General features: G+C 38.6%; 1 protein-coding gene across 4 annotated transcripts in view; it reads right to left on the bottom strand.

Annotated features, from left to right (window-relative positions):
- LOC127446054 (mRNA export factor-like) overlaps positions 1-13,797 on the bottom strand; it is a 77,313-nt gene extending 63,516 nt beyond the window's left edge. Inside the window, exons 1-3 of one of the 4 annotated variants that reach the window (XM_051706680.1) lie at positions 13,692-13,797; positions 13,325-13,426; positions 13,141-13,245 (exon numbers count right to left, since the gene is read on the bottom strand). In XM_051706680.1, coding sequence (XP_051562640.1) covers positions 13,141-13,245; positions 13,325-13,414 — 195 coding nt within the window. In that variant the 5' untranslated portion in view covers positions 13,415-13,426; positions 13,692-13,797. Of the gene's footprint in view, positions 1-13,140; positions 13,262-13,324; positions 13,427-13,691 lie in introns of those variants that run through there. The other 3 variants (XM_051706682.1, XM_051706686.1, XM_051706687.1) reach the window with 3 other exon arrangements.
- Between the last annotated feature and the right edge of the window lie 410 nt (positions 13,798-14,207).

The following is a 14,207-nucleotide window of genomic DNA, read 5'->3' as shown; positions in this document are numbered from 1 at the left end:
CGCCAACCATGACACAAGCCCGGATCAGTCTGATTCTTAAAAAGAACAAAGATCCAAGCGAGTGTAAGAGTTACCGTCCAATTTCCCTGATCCAGCTAAACGTAACAATATTGTCAAAAATTCTGGCTAACCGATTAAGTTATGACATCTCTTATACATATAGATCAGGTGGGGTTTATTCAGGGTCGCAGCTCTTCTGATAACATTAAGCGTTTCATCAATATCATGTGGTCAGTGGCATAAGATCAGACTCCGCTCGCTGCCATCTCACTTGACACTGAAAAGGCATGTGATATGGTAGAATGGGATTATCTTTTTAAGATTCTGGAAATATACGGGTTCGGGAATACTTTTATTGGATGGATTAAGTTATAGACACACGTAAACGGCGGTACAAACTAATGGATTAAGTTCAGATTATTTTACTCTGGATAGGGGCACCCGGCAGGGTTGCCCTCTTTCCCCATTATTGTTCTGTGTTGCCCTGGAACCATTAGCAGCCGTGATAAGAAAGGAAGATGATTTTCCAGGGGTGGTGGCGGGAGGTATGGCGCATAAGCTTTTGTTTTACGCAGATGATATTTTATTATTCGTATCCGACTACTATGCCTTGCCTCCACAGAATTATTCATTCCTTTTCTAAGTTCTCAGGATACAGAGTCAATTGGTCTAAATCCGAATCTTTGGCTCTGACAGCATACTGCCCGGTAATGGCTTTTCAGCCAGGCACCTTCCAGTGGCCCAAGCAGGGCATTAAGTATTTGGGCATTTTATTCCCAGCAAATTTGTGTGATTTAGTTAGAGTTCATTTTGACCCCTTAATAACAAGGTTTGAGCAATGTGGGCAGGTGGGCTTCATTACATTTATCTATGATTGGGAAGGTTAATGTTATTAAAATGAATTGTATTCCAAAATTCAACTACCTGCTACAATCTCTCCCTGTCGATGTCCCCCTCTCTTATTTCAAACAATTTGATAGCATAGCGAAGTCCTTCATTTGGAATGGTAAGCGTCCCAGATTACATTTCAATATGTTACATAGGCTGATTGACAAAGGTGGGTTAGGCCTACCCATGATTTTGTTTTATTATTATGCATTCAGTCTCAGACATTTGGCTCATTGGTCGCTTCCAATTGAGAGAGCCCCTCCCTGGTTTTGTATTGAACAGGAAGTTCTTGCCTCTATTTTGCCATTGCAAAGCCTTTCTATTAAACTAACCGGAGAAGTTAAGTTACACCCCGTTATCTCGCATTTGCACACGGTATGGACAAAAGTGTCCAGAGTGTTTAATTCGGACATTTATTTAAATGTTACCTCAAGCATATGGCTGAACCCAAAATTATGTATTAATAAGTCCCCTTTCTGTTGGTCAGAGTGGATTGTGAGGGAGGTTAATACGCTTGGTGACCTATATGAGAGTGGAGTGTTGAAAATTTGGTTCAACATTTTAGAATTCCCAGATCTCAATTCTTTAGGTATTTACAGCTGCACCACCTGCTCTGTATTGTTTTTGGGAGTGATGTACACCTCCCTAAAGCGGCAGATACTCTGGAAATGGTGATTACTGCTTATGGGAAAGGTCATGAAGCTTCTGTGTATTACTCCCTGTTAATTCAGAGTCTGGGGGATGGAGCTTAGTCTTCTCTCAAGAGATGTTTTTTGGGGTTGTATTAAGATTGAGGATCCAGCATTTTGTGTGTGACGTACTGGACACTCAGTTTTCATTTTGCCCAAGACTTGGTATTTTGGGTGATGGAGGGGTCCTGAATATAGGAGATAAATATATGAAAAGCTGGGTCCTAACCAGCATGATGATTGGCAGACAGCTAATCCTTAGAGGATGGAAGTCAACTGATGCACCCTCATTTCATGAGTGGTGCACCAAGTTGGGTAAAGTGGCAGCTTTCGAGGTGGTGACTTACAGACGGCTGGGGAACCTATCGATTTATGGCACAAAATGGGGCAGTTATTTGTCTCATTTGGAGAGGTCCTAATGTGGGGCAGTGGAGGGAGACAATTTTTTATTTTTTTCATTTTTTTTTTCCTATGTTGAACTTTGTCTTTTTTTATGTACTTCTGTATTTCTATTTGTGTGTTTGTTTATATGTGGGTATGATGTTATTTTATATTTGTGCATTCCAAATGCATAATTTTGTGGTTAAATTTATTTTTGTCTGTCTTGGAGTCAATAAAAAAAATTTACTGCGTCACGCAGTAACTGCTCTGTACTATTCTTGGGAGTAGCATACACCCCCCTAAAGTGGCAGATACTCGGAGTGGTGATTACTGCTTTTGGAAAAGGTCATGAGGCATCAGTATTACTCCCTGCTAATTCAGAGTCTGGGGGAACGGAGCTTCAACTTCTCTCAAGAGATTATGGGAGAAAGATTTAAACTTGGTATTGGAGGAGGGAGTGTGGGCTAGGATTCTAAAAACGTCAAGTCTACATCTAGAGATGCAAGGGTGCGTCTGATGCAATTTAAGATTTTACATCAATTCTATTGGACCCCCTCTAGATTGTATAGGCTTGGTCTTAAAGACACACCCATCTGCTGGTGATGGCAATCAGAAGACGGGGACACAACCCATGTTTTTTGTGTGTTAAGATCCAAGATTTTGGTCGAGGGTTCAGAGTTTTGCGTGTAAGCTATTAGGCACTCAACTTTCATTTTGCCCCAGATTTTTTATTCTAGGCGATGGGATAGTTATTAATATAGGGGATTACATAAAGTACATACAGAATTGGGTCCTGGCTGGTGTTATGATCAAAAGACAAGTCATCCTTAGGGGATGGAAGTCGGCTGGAGCGCCCTCATTTCGGGAGTGGTGCACGTAGTTTGGCAGGGTGGCAGCATTTGAGGGGATGATATATAGAAGTCCTGGCAACATGGGTTTATTTAATAAAAAAATAAAAAAAATGGGGCAGTTATTTTGACTTTTTGGAGGGCTCTAGGGGGGAGATAGACAATGTTAAATGTTTGTGTACATTCTTATTGATTTTTTTGTTTGTTTTTGTTTCCAAATACTTTGTTGATTTATTGTTTATGTGTCATTAATTTATTATCAGACCACTGAGGTGCGTGTTTGTGTCGGGTGGGGGGGGGGGTGGGAAATGTTCGGAGGGAAGGGTTTTAAGTTTGTATAATTTGATTCCATATTTTCTGTCATATTTATTTAATCTGTGACTGGAATCAATACAAATTGTTAATAACAAAAAGAGGTATTGCCTGTAATCTCAGAACCTCTTAATATTATTAACGCCTCACTATTCTTAGGACATGTCCCAAGAAACTTTAAAATGGCAGTTATCAAACCGCTTAAGAAGCCACAGCCTGATCCTGGAGAATTGGCTAATTACAGACAAATTTCAAATACACTATGTCGAAAATACTAGAAAAGGTAGTGTCCTCCCAACTATGTTCATTTCTACAGAGAAATTGTATATATGAACAATTTCAGTCAGGATTTAGGCCCCATCACAGTACAGAGACTGCACTTAAGAGTTACAAATGACTTGCTCTTATCATTTGATCGCGGCTGCATTTCTCTTCTAGTGCTTTTAGAATTTAACGCTGCCTTCAACATGATAGATCACGACATTCTCTTGAATAGGCTGGAGAATTATGTTGGCATTAGTGGACTTGCATTAGCATGGTTTAGGTCCTATTTATCAGACCGCTACCATTTTGTATGTAAAAGAGGAACTGTCAAATCAAACAAAAGTATGGAGTGCCACTGGGATCAGTTTTAGGGCCTCTGCTTTTCTCCTTATACATGCTTCCCCTGGGAGATATTATCAGGAATCATGGAATAAGTTTCCACTGTTATGCTGACGATACACACTTTATATTTCTTCTGAACCCAACAAAAATTCACAATTCTCTAAATTAGCAGAGTGTATCAGTGAAATCAAAGATTGGATGGCCAGAAATTTTCTTCTCAATTCCGACAAAATAGAGGTTCTAATTATTGGACCAAAAACCTCTCAAAATAAACTGCTAAAATATAATTTGACTCCCTATGGATGTACCGTTACGTCGTCTTTTACAGCGAAGAACTTGGTGTTATCTGTCCTTTGAAAATCACATTTCCAATGTTTGTAGAACAGCATTCTTCCACCTCAGAAATACTGCAAAGTTACAACACATGCTCTGTTGCTGATGCCGAAAAACTAATTCATGCGTTCATGACCTCAAGACTAGATTATTGTAATGCTTTAATGGGAGGATGTCCAGCAAGTTCAATAAATATACTTCAATTGGTTCAAAATGCAGCTGCCAGAGTGCTAACTAGAACCAAGAAATATGATCATATTAGCCCCATTTTAGTGTTGTTACATTGGTTACTTGTTAAATTTCATATTAATTTTAAAATTCTGTTAACTAAATACAAAAACCTTTGAATGGTCTAGTTCCACAGCACTTAAGTGACCTTCTGACATGCTATATTCCAACACGTTCAATACAGATCACAAATTTCTGGTTTACTAATAGTTCCTAGAATATCAAAATCCACAAAAGGAGGTAGATCCTTTTCCTATTTGGCTCCTAAACTATGGAATAGTCTCCCTAACACTGTTCGGGATGCAGACACACTAACTCAATTTAAGTCTAGACTAAAGACTCATCTATTTAGCCAGGCATACACCTAATTTATCCATCAACTCAAAATTAGGCTGCTTTAGTTAGGTCTGCCACAACCAGAAACATCTATCATTATCTATAACTCTGTATAAAATTGAATGCACATAAATAACTAATATTGGCATTATATTCATGCTGGTTAGCCAGAGGGGAACTGGCCCCCACAGTAAGCCTGGTTTCTCCCAAGGATATTTTTCTCCATTAACCAACATCTTATGGAGTTTTGTGTTCCTTGCCAGTCGCCTTCAGCTTGCTACACAATTGATTTTCTGTAAAGCTGCTTTTAAACGATGTGTGTTGTGAAAAGCGCTATACAAATAAAAATGGTTTAACTACTGTAATAAAAGAATTTTTTTTTACAAATAAAAATATGGTCTGCACACTCTACTTGACATTGTGCTGTTTTATTTACCTCCAATTGTTTTTCCCCAAAACAGACAAAGAAAGCCTACCCACATCTTTCCAAACATTGTTGCTGCCATTTTTTCTATTTTCGTTTCCGTTTTGTTTTTCAGACAAAATCAGTTTTGGACAGCGAGCTGATCATAACCATTTATTTCTGGCAAAATCTCGTGGTCACTTATTTCTCCCGTGATTTGTTTGAGAAAATATTTTTAAAACGCTGTAGGCCGGGGATGCTTCTTGGTCAAAGATCTTGTAGTTTGTGCACCTTGTCTGCATTCTGATGTGTAGTTGTATGAATGCCGTATGAGACAAGACGACGACAAGAAACCATGGTGTTTAATGTGAACATTACAGTGATTCAGGTAGTCTGACGGTAGTCTAACTAGTAGTGAGAGCACGGCTTAACACAATTTAAGTGTGAAGAAACTGCGCTAGTTAACAATGTGTATCACGAGCTGCTGGCACAGATAAATTAAGGCAGCACTTTACTTTCAGAGATGCACGCAAATGCATCTGCTTTGGGTTGCTCGCGCTGCACAGATAAGCGGATGACAACCTACATTCCTGTTTACTGATTTCCAAACAAACATAGTTAGTTGATAGTGACGGGATGTAATGGTTTTACAATATACCACGGTTTTAAAATAGACTGTTTTCATACCAGATCTTCTCATTCGAGGTAATGCATAAAAAAAAACATTGTATTCTCTCACATTTTATTTAATCCAAATCAGGCTATAATTACACAGCATCATATAAACTTGACCTGATAAAATAAATCTCTAAATTACAACTTCAAGCCCTAGGCTATAATGTTACCTCTTACCACTGCTTTGAATGTCTCCTAGATGACAAGACACTGATGAATCAAAAACTTCACCATTATCATTAATATCTAGGACTGCTGCAGCTGTCTGCAACCTTTTTGACATGGAGTGCTATTTTTTGTTCTCCTGGTTAATGGCTGTGCTGAAGCACGAAGAGACCACTACAAAATTATCAGTTTCTCTGGATTTATTTATAGGTATGTGTTTGAGTAAAATGAAAAAATATTTCTATAAAGTACTGACAATATTTCTCCCAAATTCCAAAAAAAATATCGTCATTTTAGAGCATTTATTTGTAGAAAATGACAACTGGTCAACATAAAGATGCAGTGTTTTCAGACCTCGAATAATGCAAAGAAAACAAGTTCATATTCATTTAAAAACAACACAATACTAATGTTTTAACTTGGGAAGAGTTCAAAAATCAATATTTGATGGAATAACTCTGATTTCCAATCACAGATTTCATGTGTCTTCGCATGCTCTCTACCAGTCTTTCATATTGCTGTTGGGTGATTAATGCCACTCCTGGCGCAAAAATTCAAGCAGCTCGGCTTTGTTTGATGGCTTCCTCAGAGTTGGGGAACACTGCCGGAGCAGAAGCAAGCAAGTTTTCTTCCAGGATAACCTTGCACGTGGCTTGATTCATGCGTCCTTCACAAAGACGAATCTGCCCGATTCCAGCCTTGCTGAAGCACCCCCAGATCATCACTGATGCCTGCCTAAGGCAGTAGCATTTTTCAAAAATGAAGAGGAGCTGTAAATAATATATCCAGCACAAGTTAAATCTAAGAGATGATCCTGAGATAGAACCCAGACATACTACTGTCTGATTACAGTGGCCCAGAACCCAACAGAGATGTAAACAGCTATTCTTCACTGATCAGTCATCAGTCTGGCACAGCACTCTCATAGCTGCCATGAACTGCAGCAGAAAAGGTGGCATCAGTAAAGGCAGACAACTCACTCTAGGAGGTGAAAAAGAGATAAAGCTGACCATGAACTTGTAGCCTTGAACTCCAGAAGAATTTCAGAGACTTTAAAATGGAGGTTCAGAAGTTTAAGAAAGATCCTGAGTTGAAGAGTAATGTAGAGTCCTACAACATAACAGCCACAAACACTGACCTCAGTTTGAACAACCAGGAGCTGCAAGATGAGCTGAGGAGGGTGAGAGAGGAGATGATCAAGAGAGAGATCAACACAGCAATATGCTGGAGAAACAACTGGAAGAGATGAGATAACAGCTATTCACATGCAATGAACACATCATGAACAACAGCAACAGTGAGCCAGGACACAAACACACACCATCCCATCCCCTGCAACCCTACAGGTTTCTCAGGTCTCTCAAGCTTCTCAGAACTTCAAGAGAAAAGACATCAGCACCAGACAGAGATATCCACAGACCACAACAACATATCAGCTGCAACAGAGAAGAGAAGAGACAACTAGTGCCCGACCGATATGGGATTTGAGACCGATACCGATTTTAAAGAGGGAAATTCACCGATTGGGTGGCCAATATATTTAATTTTTGAGCTGGAATGAAAACAGACCTTTTCTATGTGGATTTTTCACCGAATTTGCACCGATATGACTATGCAAAAGTACTCAGAAGGCTGCTTTCTTAAATATTTTTATCAAAGAATATTTTACATTATTATTATACATTGTCAACAAATTCTAGAAATGAACACTGAGAAAAGAATAAATAAAAATACAATAAATAGCTTAATAAACATCAGTACTGTATGTTTAGTATAAGCCAGTTGCTGACCATTTAAATAAAGAATACAAATAAAAGCTAAATAAACATCAGAACTGTTTAGTATCAGTCAAATGCTGACCATTAAAATAAAAATAAAATAAATAGCTAAATAAACATCAGAACTGTTTAGCATCATTCAAATGCTGACCATTAAAATAAATAAATAAAACAAATAGTTAAATAAACATCAGTACTGTTTAGTATCAGCCAAATGCTTACTATATTAATACTGCCGAGTCAAGATAAACAGATAAGCAGCAGTGTTACACCGTATTCTGCTATACAAGTTCAGGGGAAACTTTCAACGGTGGAAAACCAGACTTTTAAATATTACAATTTATAAATGCAATGACTGGAATTGTTCGGTTGAAGTGGGTACCAAAATGTGAATCCTGAACAAAACAGTTTGGTGAATACATGTTTACACATTAGCTTCCACTCAGCTGACAACAATGAAAGTAGCTATGTGATTAGCTAGTTAGCTATAAGCTTGTTGTCACGGAGAGTAAAAGACGGACATTGTTTATTTTACTTTCCAGCACTGCATCTCACCAACTTGGTATCAACATAGCATGAAATCAACACTCAGACACAATCCACCACCGCACCGTTGTCTGCTGAGCTGCAAAAAGATGCTCTGATGTTTACCTTTCAATCTGCTACATTACTTAATGCAAACTATAGCTGGCTAACAGCAAACAGACATGAGTGACATGGTTGTCAGAGACATGGTTAATGTTATATTAGTTATATTGAAAAGGGTAAATGATGGGGTCATTATTTATTAAGTTTCCAGTATGTATTTCACAAACTAGTTAGCAACTTACCGACACAGAGCTGAACTCTGCCCTGTCTGCAGAGCCACCATCAGCTAAGAGTCAGCTCTGTAAACAATGGAGTCGGAGCGCGCTCTGCTGGACAAACTACGCTATGACACCAATTCTAAAGCATTGTTTTCTGCATTATGTTCTGAAAAAGGTTTTCATACCGGCACATATCGGTAAAATATACGCCGATACCGATATATCGTGAAAGGCTAATATCGGCCGACCGATATATCAGGCACTAGAAACAACATCATCATCCTCTGTGATTCTAACGGCAACCACCTCAACCAGAGATGACTGTTTCCAGGGAGAAATGAGAGGAAATTCTGATGTCCCACCTCTCTCTCAAGCTGCTGAGAGAAGGTGAATTGGGCGCACCCTCACATATCATACTGCATACTGGGACAAACGACCTCAGCACCAGGAGAATGGACTTCGCCAAACACCCCCCCCACACACACACAATGAGTCACCCAATTATAGTGAGGAGATCTTCTCTACATTTTCAGTCTCTAGGCTCAGTCCTGATAATAGGGGATCTGAATGCAAGAACTGGATTATATTAGTTCATTTGGTGATGAGTTTATTATCAATAATACAAATATACATCAAAACAAATGTCCTACTAAACCACGTCTCAGCTATGACAACAAAATAAACAAAAAAGGAAAGCAAATTCTGCAGCTCTGTAAAAGTATGGGTCTCTATATAGTGAACGGGAGAACAAAGGGTGATACTCTGGCCGATTTACCTACTGCTCCTCTCTAGGCAGCAGCACAGTGGACTACGCCATCACAGATCTAGACCAAAACAAGACAAATTACTTCACAGTGATGCCACAGCTACCTTTCTCAGACCACTGTCATTAGTCTGAACAAGTCAGCCAGTCTTCTACCATCTTCAGATCAGAAGTCTAAACAGTATCCCCTCCCAACCAGATTCTTCTGGAGAAAAGATACTCCAGCCCACTATGAAGCAGAACTCCATAGCACTCAGGTTGAGAACATGACAGATGTGTTTCTCTTCACCACATCTGAAGATTTTTTTATTTTATTTTTTTGTACATTTTTATTATTACTTTTATGATTGTATTAATTGTCACTGTTTAGTATTGTGTTGTTATTTGTTGTGTATCACTGCGGCTTTCGAGTCCAAGACAAATTTCCTTGCAAAAGGACAATAAAGTATAACTTAACATAAAACAATTAAATAAAACCTTTTTCACAATTGCCAGAAAATCATTGAAAAAAAAAAAAAATGAACAGGAGTAAAAAGAACTGCTAAAACTGACTGGTTTGACAAAGAATGTTAAATGTCAATAAAAGAACAACGATTGTTATCAAATAAAAAACACAGAGACCCCTCAAACCAACATACACGTGCCACCTATAAACAAACTCTTAAAAAGCACAAGTCACTGCTAAAAAGCAAAAGAGATGAACATGACAACAAAGCTCAACAAGATTGAGGAAGCAGTTGATCAAAATGTATTCTGGGAATTATGGAACAATTTAAATAAGTCCAAAAAAGAACAACAAATTCCCATCTGTCACCCAAACACCTGGACAGAACATTTTGGAAACCGTTATACACAAAGTGAACTAAACTCCACTCAAAAAAATATGACCTCCTAACTACATCAACTAGAATACACAATAAAGGGTTAATTAAATCATTTAACACCTCAATATCACTAAAGGAAAAAATCAAATCTCCCAAAAATAAAAGATCTTGCAGCTCAGATGGAATTTGCAAAGAGATGTTGAAACATGGCAGCCCCAAACTGAATGAGGCCAATCTCAAATTATTCAATTTGCTCTTAAAATCAGGACACTTTCCTGAGAATCGGAAAGAAAATCATATCACCCAAATCTTCCAAAAAATTAAGGCAATATAAATTGCCAAGCGAGTGTAAAAGTTACCATCTAATTTCCCTGATCCAGCTAGAAGTAAAAATGTTGTCAAAAATTCTGGCTAACCGATTAAGTTATGACATCTCTTATACATATAGATCAGGTGGGGTTTATTCAGGGCCACAGCTCTTCTGATAACATTAAGCGTTTCATCAATATCATGTGGTCAGTGGCGAATGATCAGACTCCGGTCGCTGCCATCTCACTTGACCCCGAAAAAGGAATGTGATATGGTAGAATGGGATTATCTTTTTAAGATTTTGGAAATATATGGGTTCGGGAATACTTTTATTAGATGGATTAAGTTACTTTATAGACACCCGTAAGCGGCGGTACAAACTAATGGATTAATTTCAGATTATTTTACTCTGGATAGGGGTACTCGGCAGGGTTGCCCTCTTTTCCCATTATTGTTCTGTCTTGCCCTGCAGCCGCGATAAGAAAGGAGGATGATTTTCCAGGGGTGATGGTGGGAGGTGTGGCACATAAGCTTCTGCTTAACGAAGATTATATTTTATTATTCGTCTCCGACCCTACTAGATCTATGCCTTGCCTCCACAGAATTATCCATTCCTTTTCTAAATTTTTGGGATATAGAGTTAATTGGTCTAAATCCGAAGCTTTGGTGCTGACAGCGTACTGCCCAGTAACGGCTTTTCAACCGGGCACCTTTCATTGGCCCAAACAGGGCAATAAGTATTTGGGCATTTTATTCCCAGCAAATTTATGTGATTTAGTTAGAGTTAATTTTGACCCTTTAATTAAAAGGTTTTCGAGCGATGTGGGCAGGTGGGCTTCATTACATTTATCTATAATTGGGAAGGTTAATGTTATTAAAATGGATTGTATTCCAAAATTCAACTACCTGCTACAGTCTCTCCCTGTAGATGTCCCCCTCTCTTATTTCAAACAATTTGATAGCAGAGCGAAGTCCTTTATTTGGAATGGAAAGCGTCGCAGGTTACATTCCAGTAAGTTACATAGGCCGACTGACAAGGGTGGGCTAGGCCTACCCAAGATTTTGTTTTATTATTATGCGTTCGGTCTTAGACATTTGGCTCATTGGTCGCTTCCACCTGAGAGGGCCCCTCCCTGGTTTCTTATTGAACAAGAAGTTCTTGCCCCTATTTCGCCATTGCAAAGCCTTTCGATCAAACTAAACGGAGAAGTCACACCCCGTTATTTAGCATTTGCACATGGTTTGGACTAAAGTGTCCAGAGTGTTTAATTCGGACATTTATTTAAATGTTACCTCAAGCATATGGCTGAACCCTAAATTACATATTACTACGTCCACTTTCTGTTGGTCAGAGTGGATTGGGAGGGGGGTTACTGCACTCGGTGACCTATATGAGAGTGGAGTGTTGAGATACTTTGAAAATTTGGTTCAACATTTTAGAATTCCCAGATCTCAATTCTTTAGGTATTTACAGCTGCACCACCTGCTCTGTATTGTTTTTGGGAGTGATGTACACCTCCCTAAAACAGCAGATACTCTGGAAATGGTGATTACTACTTATGGGAAAGGTCATGAAGCTTCTGTGTATTACTCCCTGTTAATTCAGAGTCTGGGGGATGGAGCTTAGTCTTCTCTCAAGAGATGTTTTTTGGGGTTGTATTAAGATTGAGGATCCAGCATTCTGTGTGTGACGTACTGGACACTCAGTTTTCATTTTGCCCAAGACTTGGTATTTTGGGTGATGGAGGGGTCCTGAATATAGGAGATAAATATATGAAAAGCTGGGTCCTAACCAGCATGATGATTGGCAGACAGCTAATCCTTAGAGGATGGAAGTCAACTGATGCACCCTCATTTCATGAGTGGTGCACCAAGTTGGGTAAAGTGGCAGCTTTCGAGGTGGTGACTTACAGACGGCTGGGGAACCTATCGATTTATGGCACAAAATGGGGCAGTTATTTGTCTCATTTGGAGAGGTCCTAGTGTGGGGCAGTGGAGGGAGACAATTTTTTATTTTTTTCATTTTTTTTTTCCTATGTTGAACTTTGTCTTTTTTTATGTACTTCTGTATTTCTATTTGTGTGTTTGTTTATATGTGGGTATGATGTTATTTTATATTTGTGCATTCCAAATGCATAATTTTGTGGTTAAATCTATTTTTGTCTGTCTTGGAGTCAATAAAAAATTTAAGACAATATAAACTGGCATCATATCTGACCAAAATGAAAGACTACCATCACAGGAAGCTTCTGACGAAGTATCGTGTGAGTAAGCACAGTCTGGCCGTAGAGACGGGTCGACACAGACAGAACTGGAGACCCAGAGTGAACAGACTGTGTTCACACTGCACTCAAGGAGTCATAGAGGATGAACTATACTTCCTCACTGAGTGCAGTAAATATGAGGCCATCAGATTCACATATTTTAAAGTCATAGGACAGATACTGCCTGAACTGTAGTGGGTAATGTGGAGAAACGCTCGTATGTCCTAGGAGAGAAGGCAGAATGTATAGATTTAGCAGCAGAGTATGTGTTCCCAGTCATGATCTGAGGGAGAGAGGGTTACCCCTCTCTAAATACTGAAAGTGTCAGTTTAATTTACTGTTACTCACCATTCTCTGTAGTTACTTTTCTTTATATTTTGTGCACTTACCTGTATACTTATTATTGTTATTATTATTAAAAATAATTGATTTTTTTTTTTTTATTATTATTAATGAATGCCTTGGCAACATTGTACATTGTATATGGTCATGCCAATAAAGCTAATTTGAATAGAGAAAGAGAGAGACTTACGTCATTGGCCCATGAGCCTCCGATGAGAAAGTTTCCTGGCATGGTAGGAGGACTGAAAGCCAAGCAACTTATGCTGTCGTCGGGTGGTGATGTTACTTCAACATCCTGTTATGCAGGATATCTAAAATTGATTATAACGCATAGAAGCTTATATGGGCTGATATTATATTAGTGTTCATAATACCTTCATTGGGTTATGACTATCTGCGGTGTTGCTGCCAAATACACCTGCTCCCCCGGACCCAAATCCCGTGTTCGTCCCAAATAAACTCATGTCAGTCAAGTGCTACACAAACAAGAATAAATCATATCACCACAACACCAACAAATGGCTTTACAAACGACCATTCTACCCATTTCGATTTATGCAAACTTATTTAATGGCCATATAAAAAATACTCTAGTTTAAAATCGTCCAACATTAATCAGTTAATGAAATTATAAAGAGCGAAAGGTTAAGTCGTGCCAAAGAGACACCGCAATCCGTTTTCAACAGCCGTACTTCAAAGCTGAAGCCTGGACAACCGAATATTATATCCAACTAAACTCACTACTTGTGCAAGTATTCGATTTTCCCATTAAACTGGTTCCCGCTCCAGCAACGCTGCTCACATTAAGGTAAATGCACTTCCGTCGCTCAGTTCTTGACGACGCGCTTTGATGACGACATCGTCTGGTTTCCGTTCCGTTGGCTATGCCCAAAACCCCACATCTCTTGGTACCCTTTCAAATGAAAAAGCTATTACAGTAGCCAATTTTTTTCAACGAATTAAGTACCCCATAATTTATTTTTATTTTTTTTTTGCTACCCCTTTGCAAAAACTTATCTCTCAATATGTTTTTTTTTCTCATTACTTTATATTTAATTTAAACGTATTGCTGTTACGTATTATAATTTGTAACCATGTCTGCCCTTTGAGAACTGTAAATGGTTAACATTGTTTGTTAATGCCTATTTTGTCTGTAAATTTGTTATTCTTTTCAATAAAAAAATAAATAAATGTCCAAAACCAGGAAAATGCTGTCTCTGGAGGCTGTATACGGAGGTAGGAAGGGATCAAGGCACG

The sequence above is a fragment of the Myxocyprinus asiaticus genome, chromosome 9 (genome assembly GCF_019703515.2).
Source record: "Myxocyprinus asiaticus isolate MX2 ecotype Aquarium Trade chromosome 9, UBuf_Myxa_2, whole genome shotgun sequence".
NCBI lineage: Eukaryota > Metazoa > Chordata > Actinopteri > Cypriniformes > Catostomidae > Myxocyprinus > Myxocyprinus asiaticus.
The sequence above is the reverse complement of the archived record's forward strand: the minus strand, read 5'-3'. Positions and strand labels throughout refer to the sequence as shown.